The sequence below is a fragment of the Arachis stenosperma genome, chromosome 7, assembly GCF_014773155.1.
Source record: "Arachis stenosperma cultivar V10309 chromosome 7, arast.V10309.gnm1.PFL2, whole genome shotgun sequence".
NCBI classification, from domain to species: Eukaryota; Viridiplantae; Streptophyta; class Magnoliopsida; order Fabales; family Fabaceae; genus Arachis; species Arachis stenosperma.
In genome coordinates this window covers 15525461-15544554 of record NC_080383.1, presented here as the reverse complement: position 1 = coordinate 15544554, position 19094 = coordinate 15525461, and the positions used below count along the sequence as shown (strand labels likewise).

Genomic DNA, 19094 nt, shown 5'->3' with positions numbered 1-19094 from the left:
ATAAAATTTTAATTTTTTTAATATTTTCAAAAAGTAAAAACATAAAAAATTAAAATTAAAATTTAAATAATATTTTTTAATAATTAAAAATATTTTATAAATATTTTTATTTTATATTTATATTTATCTTAAATTAAATAAGATAAAAAATATTAAAAATCATCAGAATATATTATTTTTAACTATTATTTAACTATTAATTCATTTTTTTAGTTTAATTTTTTTTAATTTAATAATTCATTCATATATTATATTTTATATTTTTAAATATTGGTAGTTAACTAATATTCAAAAAAAAATAAATTTAAATAATTTTTTAATATTTTAAATAAAATATTAAATATAACGCAATTTTATATATTTTATATTAAATATAATACAAAAATTTGATTTAATATTAATTTTTTATTTTTTTATCTTTTAATTTTTATTTGTCAACTTCAGTGTTTTTTTTTAAATGGTCTAAAATTCACTTTTTTTTTAAATACCCATAGAGGATCAGAGCTTTCCCTTGTAAACACTACTGTTACAGCGTTACCTGTTTATGTTTATGTACCACACCAACACTAGCAGAGAGGGAGAGGGAGAGGGAGAGGGAGAGAGAGAGAGAGAGAGACAAAACGACAAGCGAAAAAGCGGATGAGTGATGCCGCGATGGAGGGCGCGTGGAGCTGAGCAGATATCACGAATCCAAACAAGAATCTCGTATTCCACGATGCTGCCACGTGTTAACATCCCTTCGCCGAGTGTCTCAATTAACAGTCACTCCGAAAAATAAAAGTAAAAACAAAAATAAAAATGCAAAGGAGACGCAAAAAAGCATTATATGTTAGAATTAAATTGGAGAGATGGAGTGTGTGAAGGAAGTAGTAGAGGACCACATGCGTGTCAGAAAAGGAACAATATTTCAACCTACCGTGGAATGTTATGATTGGGCCACGTATTGGCGTCGCGAGAGGACAGGTACCCCACGTGTCGAAATAACGAGCTTTTGGCGATCAGATCAAAGGTTAGGATCGCATCTCTGGAATTCAGTCGTTCGACGTCATACCAACTGTATGTGTCGGATCATGCCCGTGACGGTGACGGGCAGCCTGCCCGTGATTAATGTGGCCCCCAGTGCCCCCCCTTCTCTCTCCCTCATTCCCTAGAAAAGCTTCCCCCAAACCCGTTTCCATGGGTCTCTAATTTCCCTGCCCGTTCGAATTCTCTCTTACCCAAATCACCCCTTCTTCCCACTATAAATCTGCTCGTTTTCCCTGCTATTCTTTTATTTCCCTATAAGCTCCGTTCTCCGTAGAGTTAAATATCATATCATATCATATCGGAATCAAATCAAATTAAATTAAATACTCACAATCACCCTCTCAATCTCGTACTAGGCTTGCTAGCTATATCTTCCAAGGTTCTGTTGCTTATAAAAAGTTGAAGGATTCTGAAGTATAAGAGTTTGTTGTTTGATCTGTGTGGTTTGGAATATGGCTGGGATTTGTTGTGGTGTTGTTGGTGACGCAGAGAATCCAGCTACAATTGAGCCAACTTCTTCACGGCCTTTAGCTCGCCGGAGTTTGGACCTCCTGCCGTTGAAATACATTGCCGATATGGCGGTTCCGCCGCCCGAGGGCAGCCGTAAGCGGCAGAAGCTGGATCTCTCTGCCTCTCCGGCGAGGGAGTGCGAGAACGCAGTTGAGAGTTCCAAATCAAACTCTAGTAAACTCAAAGAAGAGCTTAACATCAAGAAGGAATCAACAAATCACGAAGCAAGTAGCAGTTCGGAAGTACCAACGTTAATTTCTAAGGAGAAAAACGAGGTTGTTGAAGAGTGTCCCAAGTACGGAGTCACATCGGTATGTGGCAGGAGGAGGGACATGGAAGACGCAGTTTCGGTGCGTCCCTCCTTCTGCCAAGTTCAAAACGGCACAAACACAAACGATCAAAACGACGTGCCGTTTCACTTCTTCGGTGTATATGACGGTCATGGATGTTCACATGTAAATAACTCGAACACCTTGTCTGCAGCATGGTTTTTCCGTTTTTGTTAATTCTCACCACTTAAGTGTAGTAGACGTAGATCTGGTTCATAGTTATAACTAAACGTCGTCGTTTTGGTTTTGTTTAGGTTGCAACTATGTGCAAGGAGAGGCTTCACGGGATTGTGAAGGATGAGATTGGAAAATCTCAAGAGAACTTTGAATGGAAATCCGCCATGGAGAAAAGCTTCACTCGCATGGACGACGAGGTTCAAAGCTGGAGCCATAGCAATCAAACCTCCACATGCAGGTGCGAGCTCCAAACACCTCACTGCGACGCCGTCGGCTCCACTGCCGTCGTCGCCGTTGTCACGCCGGAGAAAATCGTCGTCTCCAACTGCGGCGACTCTCGCGCCGTTCTCTGCCGCAACGGTGTTGCCATCCCCCTCTCCAGTGATCACAAGGTTAGTTAATCGTTTTAGTCATTTTTTCTCTTTTCTTAATTAAATTTTAAAAAATAAATAATTTTTAAAAAAATTGTTTGAAGGAAATGATTGAGGGTTGGGATCTGAAATTTTCTATGTTGCCTCCAAATTAGTTACGCATGGCACATGCTGTGCACGCGCTTGTGCTTGGTTTAAGTGGTTTAGTGCGTGCATGTGATCTGACCCGATTTGTTTTATTATTTTTCCGGTTCAGCCGGACCGACCGGACGAGTTGCTCCGAGTCCAAAACGCCGGTGGGCGCGTGATCTATTGGGACGGTCCAAGAGTGCTTGGGGTGCTGGCCATGTCAAGAGCCATAGGTGAGTGAGTGCGCACGATAAAACCTAACTTTAACCAAAAAAAGGTTTCTTAAGATTCGCACATGTGGCGCATTATAGCATGGTGTGTGCGGTTCTGAATTATTGGGGTGGTTGTAAACTGTAATAACATGATCTTGTTTTTGTTGTTGTGCAGGTGATAACTATTTGAAGCCTTATGTGATTTCGGAACCGGAGGTGACGGTTACGGATCGGAGTGAGGCGGATGAGTGTTTGATTCTGGCGAGTGATGGGCTTTGGGATGTTGTTTCTAACGACACGGCGTGTGGGGTGGCCAGGATGTGTCTGAAGGCGCAGAAGCTGCCGTCGCCGCCGGGGTCTCCGGGGAGGGATGTGGCGGCGGATGGATCTGACAAGGCGTGCTCCGACGCTTCGATTCTTCTGACGAAGCTGGCTTTGGCGAGGCACAGCTCCGACAATGTTAGCGTGGTGGTGGTTGATTTGAGGAGGGATCAACGTCAACAACAAAGTTGATTAAATTAATTAATCTTAGCGGACATGATTATGGAGGAGGAAAAAAATATTACTACTAATGGAACCGTCCATGACCACTAAAATGGGCAGTTTGTGAATGAATGGGCATAACGCCTCCATTTTACAGGATTTAAATATTAACAGAAAGGGGGGAAAATGGAGTTGTTATTCCATGTGATAGTAATGGTCTAATGGAGTTTAAGTTAATCTAGGTTTTCTGTTTTAATTTTAATTAAAAAGGGGGGAGTTTTAAGTTTCTCGGGGCGGGGGAGTGTCAAGAAATTATAGATAAAAGTTTAGTGTAGTTAAAAAAAAGAAGTGTCACCCAAAGGGCTTAAGTAGGCCTTGTGACACGTTTCTGTGTTCGTATGGCAATTAGTGTACTTTTGCATTCTACTTCGGTCCGTGGTTTTGAACTAAAATTGAAGAAACTATGAACAATACCGGCGATATTGGATCACTAATTATATTGGCTGAGATTTTGAAACTATAATAGAATGAGATACTATAAACATATAAGCTATTGTTCTTGACCCCATGGCGCGTTTAAAGAGAGTTCAAGAAAATTTCCCTAATTGGGGAGTGTGTCAACTTTCTTGTTGGATTGTCGAAATCGTCCTTAAGAATGGAATAAGAACCACACTCCTCCTCCACAGATTATTATTATTATTATTATTGATAAAATTTAAATATAATTATTTTTATAGAAAGTTGATATTTAAAAATTGTAAGAGAGAAAAAAAAATCATAAAAGGAGGTGTAGAAATTATATAAACTATAAAGGAAACGATGAAAAGAAAAATATGCGAATTAGATTATAATATTATATGCATATGTTCTAAAAGAAGAAATAATAGATGTTTCATTTATTTTTGGATTAATAACAAGAATTTAATTTTGATAGGTTGTTACATAGATAGTAATTATTTAAAGAATAAATATAATTAATTAATTGTATAATTTTTTTATATTATTAATGTATTAAAATTAAATTCTTAATAATAAATAGATTATCTAAGATTATTTCAAATTAATTTTAAAAGTTAGCCACTTAGCCTATTATAAAATCACTATCTACAAATATGCATTTACCTTTTGTCCGTACATTTTCATTTTCGTCCTCGTCAAATCATCAATCGTCATCGTTGTCTTCTTTAAAGACTTGGATTTTGAACTACTTTTACCAGAGGAGTTGTCACAAAAGAGGCCATGTTATAAATTTAAAATAAGAAACAAGAGAAAAAAAAAAAAAACACAAACTAATGGTGTTATACTGTTATTCATTTCTACCCAAATGGGAACACTGAATATTCACACCAATTTTCCCTGTACAAATTTTCCACGACTTTTCTTTTCACTTCAAACATGGAATTTCTTTCTTCTAAATATTTCCATGTTACTAGTTAGGTACTGATGATTGAGTGTTGGAATTCAGAAAAGAAATACTAAATTATATATTCATATGATAGTTGACAAGTGTAGGACAATTTGTTTTAAGAGATATTTTTCTAATTGTAAATATATTTTCTTTGATATATATATATATCCTTCTCCGATCCTAAAGCAACATAAAAGTTGACAAGTCATTGAAAGGAGAATAGGATAGATGGGGTTGAGAAGGAAGAAAGAATTTAAGAAAACAAAAAAGTAAAGTGAAAAAAGGAGTGGGAACTGAGTAGGATGGATGAAGATGCTGAAACGAAAGGGGAGTTATTGACCCTCCCACTACACTCTCCCTAGTCCCTACGGCTAAGGGCCAATACCACACCATACATGATACACACATAAACATATGCTTTTCCTGTACCCATTGTTACTTTGTTTTTGTTCCCATGAACTATAACCCGGATGGTTTTTCCGCACGAATTGAGATTGCTACTTTTAAAAATATTTTGATATTTAAATGAGTAAATAGCTTCTGAAAGTATATTATAAGCATAAAGAAGTAAAGAACCATATACCTCCCTTATTAGATTCGAACATGTTTTATTAGGTTCATTCCCAAGCTAAAGATTTTGTGTTTTTACGGGAGAGATTAACAGTTAAATTAGTTTTTAGAAGATTGTTTGTTTTTTAAATCTATTTTTAAAAGATTTTATTAATTAAATTGATCTTTCAAAAACTATAAATTAATATTTTTATCCTTTATTCACTTAATTAAAAGTTTTTGTCAATAATGACATAAAATGTTAACTTATATCATACACGATACCTAACATATCCTAAGAGCATCTTCAATGTTAGTTTCAATTTCAATTTCATTTTGAATATTTGTAGAAGTATTTGTCATAAACAGTGATTTAAAATTAAAAGTGAAACGTGTCCCTCTAATGCTTAGTTTTAATTCAATTAAAATTTTATATTTTTTAAATTATTTTATTAACATAATTATACGAATGGCAAAATTTTATTGATTTTTCATTAAGGCCATACTAGTTTCTTTTCATCAATCAACTCCAATATAAATTTCAATTCTAAATCAATTCACTTCTTAAAAGTAATAAAAGTGATACTCTAAAAACAAATAAATTTATAAAAATCTATCAATTTAGTGTCGTTAGGTTATATTAGGATTATGGTTTATATAATTCAAAAAAGTGACTAAATTAATAGATTTTCATAAATATATTTATTTAGCGTCTAATTAGACATGTTAGGTATCATGTATACTATTAGTTAGGGGTGCACATGGTCCGGCTCGGTCTCGAATATTTTACGAGCTGATTTGGTATGATTTCACCGGATCTAGAGTCGAGTAAGGGTTTAAAAAATACACCTAGTCATTATTTTGGGTCGGGTCCGGATCAATGCGAATCCAGTTTCACCCGGTCTATGTGCATCTTAAAGAAATTAAAAAAGATATATATGTTTTATATTAATTTTAATATTATGTTATATTAATTATAAACTTATTGTTTTATTTTTAATTACACTTGTTGAATTAGAAAATAGATCAAAGGAGCATCAAATTAGAATTTAGGGACAAATTCAAGTTCAAATATGGATATCAACTTTTCGATAACAAGTTTCTTTTTATAAATAAGTGTATCATAAATAAGTTTCTTTATAAATTATTTTTAAAGTTTTAAAGACCCGATTTTCACCCGATTTAGACCCGGTATAGATGTGGCCTGAAAACGTTTAGATTTCATCGGATCTAGGGCCGAGTTAGGGTCTAAAAAAAATAGATTCAGTGTATATTTAGGGTCGGATCTGGGTCAGGACAAATTCGATTTCACCCGATCCATGAATACCCCTACTATTGGTTAACGTTCTATATTATCAATCATTAACAGAAACTATTAATTACGTGACAAAAAGAGAAAAATAATTAATTTATAATTTTTTTAAACACAAAACTCAACACAATAAAATGGAATAAAGAAAAAACAAGAATAAAAGATTATTTATAACCCATATTCCTTTGTCATCTCCGCCATTAACAATTAAAGGAATCAACACAAATTCACTTTTTATAACTTTTAAATGAAAATTGAACAACATCAGCAATTTGTGATGTCTTATTCTAAAAGGTCCTTTGATTTCTTTCTTACCAAATATTTCAAACAATAACAAAAAATTCTATCAACAACTTTTTTTTATGATTTTTTTATTGTTATTCTTGTCCAACTTTTAAAATGTTCTTTTACCGTACCTGAAATAATCCATAAACAACCACCATCACAAGCCCAAGCACAGCACACCTGCCATGAAAACTCCCCTATAACAAACAAATGGTATACACTCTCTACATTCTTACCACACAACACACATAAATTGTCACTAAATTTAAGAGTAAAGTATTATTTTTGTCCTCAACGTTTGGAATATGTCTCAAAATTGTTCCTAACGTTTAAATTGTCCTATTTAAGTCCGTTACGTTTTAAAATTGGCTCAATGTTGTCTTGCCGTTAGGAATCTGTTAACATAATTGACGATGAGACAAAATTGAAACTTTTTAAAACGTTAGGGACGTAAATAGGACGAAAATATTGGGGACAAAAATAATACATAAAAATAAATTTTAATTTTATCTTTCAACAATATCAATTTTTTACGGTACATAGTTATTCAATTATTTTTTAATCACATCTAAGTAAATTACACTTAATCACATTACTTTCATTTTAAATAAATTTATTTTTTTATAATTTTACACTTAAAGTTATAAGTTAATATAAAAATTAAAAAAAAATTATTTAGAATGAAAGTAGTGTGATTAAGTATAATTTACTTAGATGTGATTAAAAAATAATTTAATATTATATACAGTAAAAAAATTGATATTATTAAAGGATAAAATTAAAATTTATTTTTATGTATTATTTTTGTCTCCAACGTTTTCGTTCTATTTAAATCTCTAACGTTTTAAAATCGTCTCAATTTTGTCCCGCCGTCAATTCTGTTAACGGATCCCTAACGGCAGGACAACATTGAGCCAATTTTAAAATATTAGAGACTTAAATAAGACGATTGAAATGTTAGAGACAACTTTAAGACTTACCCAAAATGTTGGAGACAAAAACTATACTTTACTCCTAAATTTAATTATACCAAACTTACTCAACGTATTTTTAGTATTAACTCTATCAATTAATATAAATTAAGTAAAAAAATTTAATTCGAAGTAAATCCAACTTCTTTCAAATAGTTTTAGTGAAACTATAGTGTTTGTAATCTTTATAAACTAATATGATTGATAAATTTTTTTAAGAATAAATTTAAAAAATAAACTATCTTTTGTAAGACTAATTCGATTATTAATTTTTTTATTGACTTTTATAGGCTTTTTATAATTCCATGTGATTTCTTGTGTAACAATTAAACTCTATGTATTTTGCATACTAATTGCTTTGATTTTTTCTCTCATGAATATCTCTTTTGATTTACGGTATTCTGGGAGATATTTTAAATGGGTGTGTTAAGCAACTAAGTTGGTAGCTTACTTAGTGGACTTAGGCCTTGTACGGAACTGTTTTCATGCTTTTCTGTATATAGTATTTCACAGTTCATATTTTCCACCATCAACATTGCAAATTCATCATGTTATGGTGAAGGGTATTTTTTAATAAAGAATAAAATTTGTTCTTTTTACAATTTAACAATAAAAGAAAGATATTGTTCTGAACGAAATCCGAGGTTTCAAGAAGTCCAACTCATAAATTAGAAAAGACATAGAAACCAAAACTAGCGACTGTTACGGCTAATTTTTTTATATTGATTAAATATATGTAATATATTGTTATTAAAAGATTAGATATTTTTTATATAATAAGTTTTTATTGATATTATTCAAATAAGAGAGTCTAATTTACTTGAAGAAAAAAAAAACTAAAAATCGGAAGGTTTGATTTGCTTGAAGAAAAAAATAAACTACAATTCAAAAGATCTGATTTATAATTTTTATTTTTTTTATTTTTAAAAAAATCAGACGATCCGATTTTAATATTAAAATTTTTTTTATTTTCGAAAATACAAATCAGACCGTTCAATTTGTGATTTTTTTTTTCTAAAATCAAAATCGGACCTTTTGATTAGATTTTTTAATTTTTTTTAATTTTTTTTAGATCAAAACAGACCCTCCAAATTCTATTAAAGCACCCCTAACATCACATATAGAAAAAGGGTCCATCTACTGTAAAGATGTATTTCTGTACAGATTTACAGATTTTTGTTTTATTGATTTAAAAGCGTATTACTAAAAGTGTTGCTTAAAGAGAAAGTGTTACCCTTAATCGTTAACTTGGCTCTGATACCAATTTTTAAAGCCGACTTTTAATTTCTTTTTCGAAATTTCTATTAACTCTTCATATTTTACTTTGAATAAGTTTATAATTTGTATAGATTCAATTGGTGGTACTTTATTTAAAGGATTTTGATAAAAATAATTTGCAAATTCATAATCTAAAGTATTGACCATCTCTATTATTTCTCTTGTATTTGTTATATGATCATTTATTACTAGTCCTTGATGTATAATTTTGATTTATAGTTTTTCAATCTTGTTTTAGTTTATAATATTCTCTTTTACATGGATTATTGTGTATAAAATCTTTTATTTGTTTGTCTTTTTCTTTAATATAATTTCTTAAATCCTCAATAACTTCTTTTATTTCTGCACTTTCTCTTGTTTCTAAATATCTTTTTAATTTTTCAACTTCATTCTCCATTTTTTCTTTCAACAGCTTTAATTCCTTTAAGTCATAATATGGTTTACCAGTCATTTATAAATTTTTTAAGTTTAATTCCAACTTGTTTATATTTATTCTTATTTCTATCCTTTTTATTATAAGATCATCAATTTCGATCTGAAGATTATTTAATTCTCTTTTATACTCCCTTATTTTACTTTTTAATTTTCTCGTCCTTTTTCTTTTTATTTTATTTTCTGGTTTTTCAATCTTTTTATGCTTCATTATTTATTTTAAAATTTTTGCAAACTCTATCATTGATTCATCACTATTTTCTAAAGATCTTATTAATTTTTCTAGCTCTTCAACTTCTCTTTTCAACTTGTCATAGATTATTTTTAGAGCTTCAAATGCTCTTTGATTTATTTCAGAAAACTGTAAATAATTCAAACGATTTTTTCTTTCAAAGAGCTCTTGTTTCTTGTCTTGATAAGTTACATATATTTCTTCTTTATTTATTGTCATAATTTAGTGTTTAGGGTTTCATTTAATTTTTCGACCTTTTTTGTTAGTTCTTTAATTTCAGAATTTTCTTCTTTAATTTTTAATTTAGATAAACTTAAAGGACTATTGATTTTAGATTCTCTTATTTGAAAATTTGATGAAACCGATCTTTTTGATGGTTCTTTTAATAATAGAACTGGGTTTTCAATAGCCTTATATTTTGGTATTTCTGTTTTTACAATTTTCTGAAATAATTCATCAACATAAATTCTTTCTCTATTTTTGAATATTATACTATGATAACTATTCGTTAAAGCATAATTTATTGCATATGTAATTGAAAATGGTTCATCATCTTGTTCCATTAAACTTTTTCTATGAAATTTATAAGCTAAACTTATAGATCTACCAAGATTTTCGGTTGATAGAGGTATGGCAAATCCAAGACGGGCATTAAATTTAACATTTATATTTGCCAAATTTTCATGAACAATTCCAATTATTTGATCTATTGGATCATCAGTAATTCTTTTATCATAGATTGCTAAATTTATTGGTGAATTGATTCCTTTCATATATGTAGATTTAATTAAAACTTGTATAGTACTAATATGAATCCATCCAATTTTAGATCTTTTTTGTTGATCCTTAATTTTCTCAATCTGTTTACTTAATTCTTCATCATTTATCAAGGCTATTTCAAGTTCTCCATTAGCAGATTTTATTTTTACAGGGGCTTCAAGTTGAATTTTTCCATAGTATATTATATTTTTTCTATTAAATACTTCTTTTAAAAGACATTGTTTATTAAAATTTTCATTTGATTTGAGATTTAGTTCTGTTTTTAGAACAACCTGTTTTTCATTATCTAATAAAGCAGTTAATCTATAATAATCAGATTCTTCCGTTAATTCTAAGCTTTCTAAATAATTCATAACTAAGAGATTAAGATAAAGGCGTACCTTTCTGGAGAAAAACTTCCTTTATTTAGTATATTTTACATAAGATGTTTTTATCTCCAGAGGGAGATTATAGATATTAACTCCAGAGGGGAGTTTAAAACTATTTTTTTCTAAGGGAATTCTTTTGTCAGACTACAGAATCGCCTCGGCAACTTCCTCCTTGCTCTCCTAGCATATGAGTACTCTTAGCCTTCTGCTTTCTGTTTTCTGATACCTTCTACAATTGCCTAAGCAATCTATTTATAATGGTTTGGTCTGATGGACAATTCCCATCCTTACCCTTCTTATGACGTCATTGCTTACATCATTGTTTATTATCTTGCACCAGCTACATTGTTGGTGCTCTATGACCTAAGCGCTTACATCATTATGCAATAATGTCGAGGGATGCTTCAGATGCGCTGTCCTCTTCTTTTATGTGGGTGGATGCGCTGTCTTCTTCTTTTATCATGTGGGTGGATCCCATTTCATTATTGCTTTCTTCAGATATTTCTGAGACACACAGCTGGCACTTGTGGTCTTCTCTGCTTTTTTATCAAATAGCAGAGATTCCTTTTTATCCCTTCAGGGAGCTTTTCTAAGAGTCCGGATAGATTGTAGAATGCAGATTCAAACTCTACCAAGAGTCTCATCTCTCTTTCTTCAATTTCATTTCTTTTACTGGACACAAGCAGAGTATTTCTGCTTTTATAATTGATTCTTGTGTGAGATTCCCTTGTTATCTTTTGAGTTCTTTCGAAGACCCTTGCTAGTGTGCTGGCTAGTCTACCTTCATGACTGTAGATTGTTAAATCTTGAACTTGATCAATTGGTTGAAAATTTCCTGGGAAGACGGACATGAATATTACTTGATGTGCTGGAACCAAGCATTCTTCTTCTTCATTAAAAATAGGTTGACTATTCGTAAATTTTAGGGATATATCCCTTGGATTTACATTGTCAATCATATTTTTAAATCTCTTTACTGCATCAACGAATCCTGCAGGAAACTCACTAATAATTTTTAGATCATTAAAAATTAAAATTGTATCAATTAATCCATACTGAAAAAACTGATATGTGTCCGATGGGGAAGCATCTGGAAATATAACCAGCTTTGTTAGCTGTTCTTTGGCAATAGGATAATATCCCAAAATTGCCCTTTTTTCTTCAGTCCAATTTAGGACTATGTTAAGGGTTTCTCTGAGATTTGATCTACAGACCCTTTTCTTTTCCTTGATTTCAGCTCTTGTAGGAATATTTCTCATTATTCCTGTTCTCTGAGCTTGAATCGGAGCTTTATCTGCTCTTTTTAGAGTTTGTTCTGGATGAAGAGCTTCATATTCCCTGAAGGATTCCTTTGCCTCTTCTAGTGTTGAAAATCCTCCTTTATGAACTATTTTTGATTGATGCGTGAATGGTGCTGCTTTTTCCCAGGCATCATATACTCCTTTCATGGGGCCATTATAAATCACATAATATTTTTTGTCTTGTGTGGATTTTTTAATAATTTCAGCAATTGTTTTATTTTCTGAAATTTTTTCTTCACCTGGTTTGTCCACCATGCTTAGCTGGCTGAACTCTGATGGTTTTGCTTGTTGTGTTGATTTCATTGCTTCAATGGCCTTCTTGAGGGATTGGATCTGTGTCCTTATTTGCTGGCAATGCTTGCATTTTTCGAATTCTTGCTCATATTTTTGAATTTCTTGATCTAATGCGTTGTAGACGAACTCCATTCTCTTGTTAATGTATCTGCAATAACATTTTTGTCACCCTTAATATATTCAATTTTTATTGGATATTGTAACAAAAATAATTGCCATCTTACCAATCGTCCATGATTATAATCAACTTTTAAATTATATCGTATGAAACCTGTTAGGTAACTTGAATCTGTCCTTAATGTAAATTCTCTGGGTAGTAAATCAATTTTCCATTTCTTAAGAGATTTAATTGCTGCTAGAGTTTCCTTTTCATGAGTGGTATATCTCTGTTCTGTTGGAGTAAAAGTCCCTGAAATATACATGCAAAGTAATTCCTTTGAGGAATATTTAGAATCTAGTGATTCTTTTTCTTGTTCCAAACCTTTTATAGCTTTCTTAGCTTTTAGACATCCTGACCAGGTTATGTCTGAAGCATCTGTTTCTACTATTAAGTAGTCATTTTTTTCTAGAATATAAAGTTCTGGAAGTTTTTCGCATAATTCTTTAATTCTTTGAATTTGCATACTATCTTTTTCATCCAATTTCCATTCTTTTTTAGTACTTATTTTTGGAAATAAGCTTTTAGTGTATTCTGTTATATTCTTTAAAAATCCTTGATCAGAAATATAATTTATACATCCTAAAAATCTTTGTAATTGTTTTCTATCTTCTATTTTATTAGGAAATAAATTTACCTTTTCTAGAACATTTGGTTCAAGTTTTAGCTTTTCTTGGGTGGATAGAATTAATCCAAGAAACTCTATTTCTTGTTTTGCTATTCTTGCTTTCTTTTTGCTAAGAACTAATCCTTTTTCTTTACATCTTTCTAAAACTATTAATAATTTTTGAAGATGATCTTCTTTATCCTGTTTTGTAAAAATTAGTATATCACCAATGTACACTAAAACAAATTCATTTAACTCTTTTAGATTTTCTTCCATAAATCTTTGATAAATACCTGGGGCTTGTTTTAATCCGAATGGTAATACATTCTATTCATAGAGCAACACACTTATTGATTCTTTTGTTGGACAAGTAAAAGCAGTTAATTTCTTTGTTTCTTCGTCTAAACGAAGTTGCTAATATCTTGATTTTGCATCAAGAGATGAAAACCAAGTTGCTCCTTTGATTTTTTCTAAAATAGAATCTTTTCTTGGAAGTTTATGAGCATCACCAATAGTTGCTTCATTCATCTTCTTATAGTTAATAACCATTCTTCGTTTTTCCCTTTTAATTTCATTATTGTTTTCGACATAAAAGGCTGGAGCCGCATGAGGACTTTTACTTAATCTTATAATTCCTTTTTCCAAAAGATCTCTACATTCTAATGAGAACTCTTCTCTATCTCTTGCGGAATAAGGAATTCTATTTGGAACATTTATCTCTTTTGTAGGATCTTTTAATTTAATGCTTACTAATTCGTTATTTGTATTTTTAACATCTAAAGGATTTTCAGCACAAATTTCATCCAAAAGTTCTTCTATCTTTATTTCAAGATTATTTTTTGGAATATTTATCTGAAAGTATAAATTTAAATAACATGTCTCTAAGATAGAAAATATTTTAAATTTTAGAATCTTATCTATAGTAGTAGTTGGTATTTTTATACGTTTTGATTTTTGATTTATTGAAGAATCGTGTGGAGCTTTTAAAACTATATATGTTAATTCTTGAATGAATGGATGATATAGCTTTAAAAAGTTATTTCCTATAATAAAATCCATTCCAAAATCTAACATATATATATAGATGGAACAATGAACCTATAATTTTGAATAAAAATTTCAGCCATCTCTACTTTTTGGTCAATTTTATGTATTGATTTGTCAGCTATTCTAACTCTTAATGGTTTCTTTAATTTTTTCCAATCAAGTTTTATATTTGAACTAGCAAAGCATTGTGTTGCTCTAGAATCTATAAAAGCATTTATAAACTTTTCTGTTATTTTTATAGTAATAAATGTTGCATTATTACTCAATCTCTGAGTCTGTTTATGAGACATATTCAAAAATATAATCTAAGTTATCATCAGATTCCTCTAATGGTTCCATGAAACAAGACTTAGCAATTTCTATTTGCTTAGTAAGATCTTTTTTATCCTTCTTTTTGGGACATTCATTTGCATAGTGTCCTTCTTCTTGGCAATACCAACACTTGCAATTTTCTTTTTTATTCAGACAATAGTCATTTTTTTGTCTTTTATTTTTATTATTATTTCTTTTTCTAAAGTACCTCTTTTTTCTCCAGTTTGGATAGTATTTTCTCTTTCTAAATTGATATTTTCTTTTTCTTTAAAATTTTTTATTAAGACCATATTTTTGGGGTATTTCTTCATTATCCTGACAGCAAATTCTAATTATATTTGCAAATCTTTTTTGAGTCACTTCTTGCATACAACGTTCTTTTATTTCATCTCTTATTGCAGAGGTTGCTCCACCAAAATTATTTTCAATTGTCCCTCTATTTATTTCTCTTATAAATCTTCCCATTATAAATTCATTAGCAGGATATGGAAGTTTTGTTATATACATACTAAGATAATGATTTTTATCTTCTTCTTTTAATTTGTAATAATGTATTCTATATTCACATATATAAGACTCTACATTACATAGATCATATATCAGAATATTAGCTAAATGGTTTTTTGCTTCTTGATATTCTTTATTATAGACTTCTTGTCTATGATCTATAATATTTTTTCCAAAAATTTTTTTATATAGAATCATCATTATATATAATATTTTATCATAAGCTGTTGTTTTTGTTGCTAATTCTTCTATTATTTGATTCTCTATTGATGTCATATAATCTCTTATAGTTCCTTTAGTATGAAACCCTATGTAATTCCAAATATCTCTTCCAGACAATTCACTAAGTTTTGGATTAGTAAAGGCTTCTAATAAAAAGGAATTCAACCAATTTTCGAAAATTTCCTTTTCATTCTTTTTACAGTCTAAGTCAAGCATTCTTTCTCCTTCCATTTCCTGGATTTTAGGAACATATTTTGATAGTATTTTTGTATATTTTGAATCTTTATTTATAAACCCTTTTTTAAAGGCATAATTATCAAAACCTGTTTCCATTTAAATTGAGATTGATTATCCTTAGATGTTCCAGCTTCATTTTTTACTTGTATTGGAATTGCTGGTTCTTCGTCACTTGAATAATCTAGAATGTGTTCTTCATTTTCTATATTTTCAGAATTTACTAACTCTTCTTCTATTTGAAAACCATGTTCCATAATATTATTTTCTTGAGCCATTTTTAATTGTTTAAAAAGCATTGTAACTTCTTCTAATTTTTCTTCAATATTCATAATTTCAATGGTGGTTTTACTTTTAGATCTGTTATGTTGATTATATTTTGAAATTTTTCTTCTTTGGGATTCTCTTTTTCCTTATCCCTTTGAAATTTTATGGATACTAATATTTCTTCAAGCATATCTACTATAGAATTTAATTGTGGGTTGAAAGTATGATAAAGATGTGGAAAATCATTTCCATGGTAACATTTTTTAGAAATTCCGTGTGAAAAATAAGTTTTTTTCAGATTTTTGAAGTCCTTCAATAAAACTTATAGTAAAATAAAGATTTTGAGAAAAATCATTTTGTATTGATTTTAAGAATTCGGTGTCATTACAATTAACATTAGTTAAAATCATTAATTTTTGATCTATTAATTTTGATAACTTAATTATTTCTTCTCTTAAATCTTCTAATTTACTTTTTCCCATTAGGTGACGCTTTTCTTTGTGAAGAGTTATGATTTTGAGTGAAAAGTATGATTTTAGAGTATATGATTTAAATTTCGTCACGTAAGTATATCTTTAAATTTTGCTCTGTACACTATCATTCTCTATAGAAAAAACATCCCTCTTCTTTACAATGTTGTATCACCCCATCTCTCCCGTATTAAAAATAAAAAGCGGACGGTTACTAAGATATGACATAATCATGAAAAACAAATAAAAATGAAAGAACTTAAATGCTTGCGCTGTAACTTCATAAAATGAATATTATGATTCAATGCTCATAAGTTCGTCATAAAATCTAAGATGCTTCGCACGTAGGGAGATCTCTATATAATGGAGTTAGGGTAATTTGACAATAAACTAAATATTGACTGACATAAAATTAATATATGTACAACAAATACATTCATTCTATCATTTTTTATGGGGTGTTTGGAAACTTCTTGAAATTTAATTTTTATAGGAATTGAATTCAATTTCAGTGTTTAAAATAAAAATAATTAAATTAGTTTAGATAAAAATTCAATTTAAACAGATTGTTTTTCCTTAAAATTAATTCCGACTCAATTAAGTTTAATTTAAAATTTTATTCTATCATAATTTCATTCAAAACTTAAAATGCTTAAAATATTTTTATAATCTAATTACTTTTTTTATTTTTTTTCACTCACATTCTCTCAACACTTTTTATTTTTCAACACATATTCTCTTTTTTTTTCACCATTTTTATTCTCTTCTTTTCTCTTTTCGTCCATTTTATTTCCTTTTCTTCAAGTCCCTTAATATAATATATACCTATTTTTTTAAAAGTTTATTATGTAAATCTAAAAAAAATTTCCACGCATATAAATTTTGTGTTAATTTAGACTAATAACATCAAGTATTTGCCAATACGTCTGAACATTTCAATTGAAATTGTGTCAATCATGACACTAGCAAAAAATGGCATAATTTTGTTCCATTTTATTAACATGAATTAGTTGCTATAATTTATCGTTAATAACTATTTTTTTACTTGCTATGTCATTAGACCACTCAACAAATTAGTTCTTGATAATTCATCTTGGTTTTCTGTTATTAGTTTGTCGCTAGAATCAACTATGAAGAACCATTTCATTTTTTAATTAATAATAATATTTTGTAAATTTAATATTTTTATATTAATCTAATTTTTTGTTTTTTTAAGTGAACAAATTTTTAGTTAAAAAATATATTTTTTAATTATTTCATATAATTTATAATATATAAATATATTTATTATTTAAATATGATGTTATATTAAGAGTTAAGTATTTTTTTCGTCCCTAAAATTTGAGGTCAAAATTAAAATCGTCTCCATCCTTTTTTTTGTATTAAAATCATCCTCAACGTCACAATATTATAAAATCATCATTTTTATCCTAAAAAGATAAATTTACCCTTACAAAAAATAAATTTTAAAATTAAAAAATCCTTTCCTAACAAAACTCTTCATTCCAATTACATTATTGGCGACAAATCCATTGTAAAAGACGGTGAGATAAATAGAATACAAGATGCAGAAGCTTTGCTACCACTTCCAAAAATTAAAGATAATATTTCATTACAAAAGTTCAAGGGAGATGTTAATTACTTCATATGCACCAGACCTCGGAGGGGATCCGTTTTGCTTTTTAATGAAAGTCAAGCTCTTCTCACTCACCTACCACTGTTCAACCTCATTCATTCACTAGTGACTCACTAAACCTCACCCACTAACCAGTCAACCACCATACGCACTCAGTTACTCACACCTCTATTTTCATTTTACTGTCATTCTCTCACCACCAGACGCAACCCACAAACTCTTTCTCACAATCTACCAACACTATCAACAATAATAATAGAAGAAAAGACAAAAAAATAACGATAATTTTTTTCTACCCACTACCATATCTCTTCTGCTAACAACAACAGCACTAACAATAATTAATTTATTCATGTTTGTTCATGGTTTTAAAAAAAAGAAGACAACAAACAGAACACAAACAGGGAGACTTAGAGCTGATGGAGGTTGTGGTTGGATGCGAGGAAGAGACGGACTACCTTTGCATGGTTGTTGACGTCATCTTCTGCGGTGAGGAGACGTCGTCAATTGCTTCGCCGAGAAGAACGGATGGCATGGGGTCGGCGGTCGAGAGCTTTGGTTGTGTAGGGTAATGACGATGTTCAAAACTCCATTCGTGGGGTCGTCGTCGTCGCAAGTGAAGGGGTATGGAGACTCCCTTGATCGACGGCGCTCGAGACTCCCTTCATGGTGGCTGTGGTCGTCATTGCCGGTGAGTTGACAGGCGGCGATTTACTGCGGATAGAAGTTCATCAGCATTGGTTGGGAGGTTGGCGGCACAGCTGCATGGGTATCTTTTTAGGGATAGATGAAAGAGATGAGAGGATGTTGACGGGGTTAGGGCTAAAAATAATGGTGGGATCTGGAATGAAGAATGGAGTTTAATTTTTTTATTTTATAATTTCTAATTTTGTAATTTATTTTTTGTATTTTTTAATTTTAAAATTTATTTTTTGTAAGGATAAATTTGTCTTTTTAGGGTGAAAAAGATGATTTTATAATGTTTTGTGAATTTTTGACCCCAAACCTTAAAGACGAGAAAAGTACTTAACCCTTATATTAATAAAGGATAAAGTTGTCTATTATAAAACTTTAATTAATTTAATAAAGGGCAAAAAACCATTATAAGCCAATGCTATGTAGAATTAACGTATATAAGCCAAACCGAAAATGGTTTCAATAATGCGCCAGGTCGTATATTAATATAAT

At 30.2% G+C, this 19094-nt stretch overlaps 1 protein-coding gene across 1 annotated transcript; it reads left to right on the top strand.

The window, feature by feature from the left end:
* Nucleotides 1–1172: 1172 nt before the first annotated feature.
* Nucleotides 1173–3663, top strand: LOC130941260 (protein phosphatase 2C 37-like). The gene is made up of 4 exons (XM_057869693.1): nucleotides 1173–1991; nucleotides 2120–2434; nucleotides 2670–2775; nucleotides 2930–3663. The coding sequence occupies exons 1-4, from the start codon at nucleotides 1479–1481 to the stop codon at nucleotides 3265–3267; spliced, it is 1272 nt and encodes a 423-aa protein (XP_057725676.1). The 5' UTR covers nucleotides 1173–1478; the 3' UTR covers nucleotides 3268–3663.
* Nucleotides 3664–19094: the final 15431 nt, after the last annotated feature.

Excerpts from the sequence above, each read along its gene's own strand:
- LOC130941260 (XM_057869693.1), top strand. The coding sequence starts at position 1,479 with ATGGCTGGGATTTGTTGTGGTGTTGTTGGTGACGCAGAGAATCCAGCT. Across the intron at positions 2,435-2,669 it reads CCCTCTCCAGTGATCACAAG|CCGGACCGACCGGACGAGTT; the intron begins GTTAGTTAATCG and ends TTTCCGGTTCAG. Across the intron at positions 2,776-2,929 it reads GGCCATGTCAAGAGCCATAG|GTGATAACTATTTGAAGCCT; the intron begins GTGAGTGAGTGC and ends GTTGTTGTGCAG.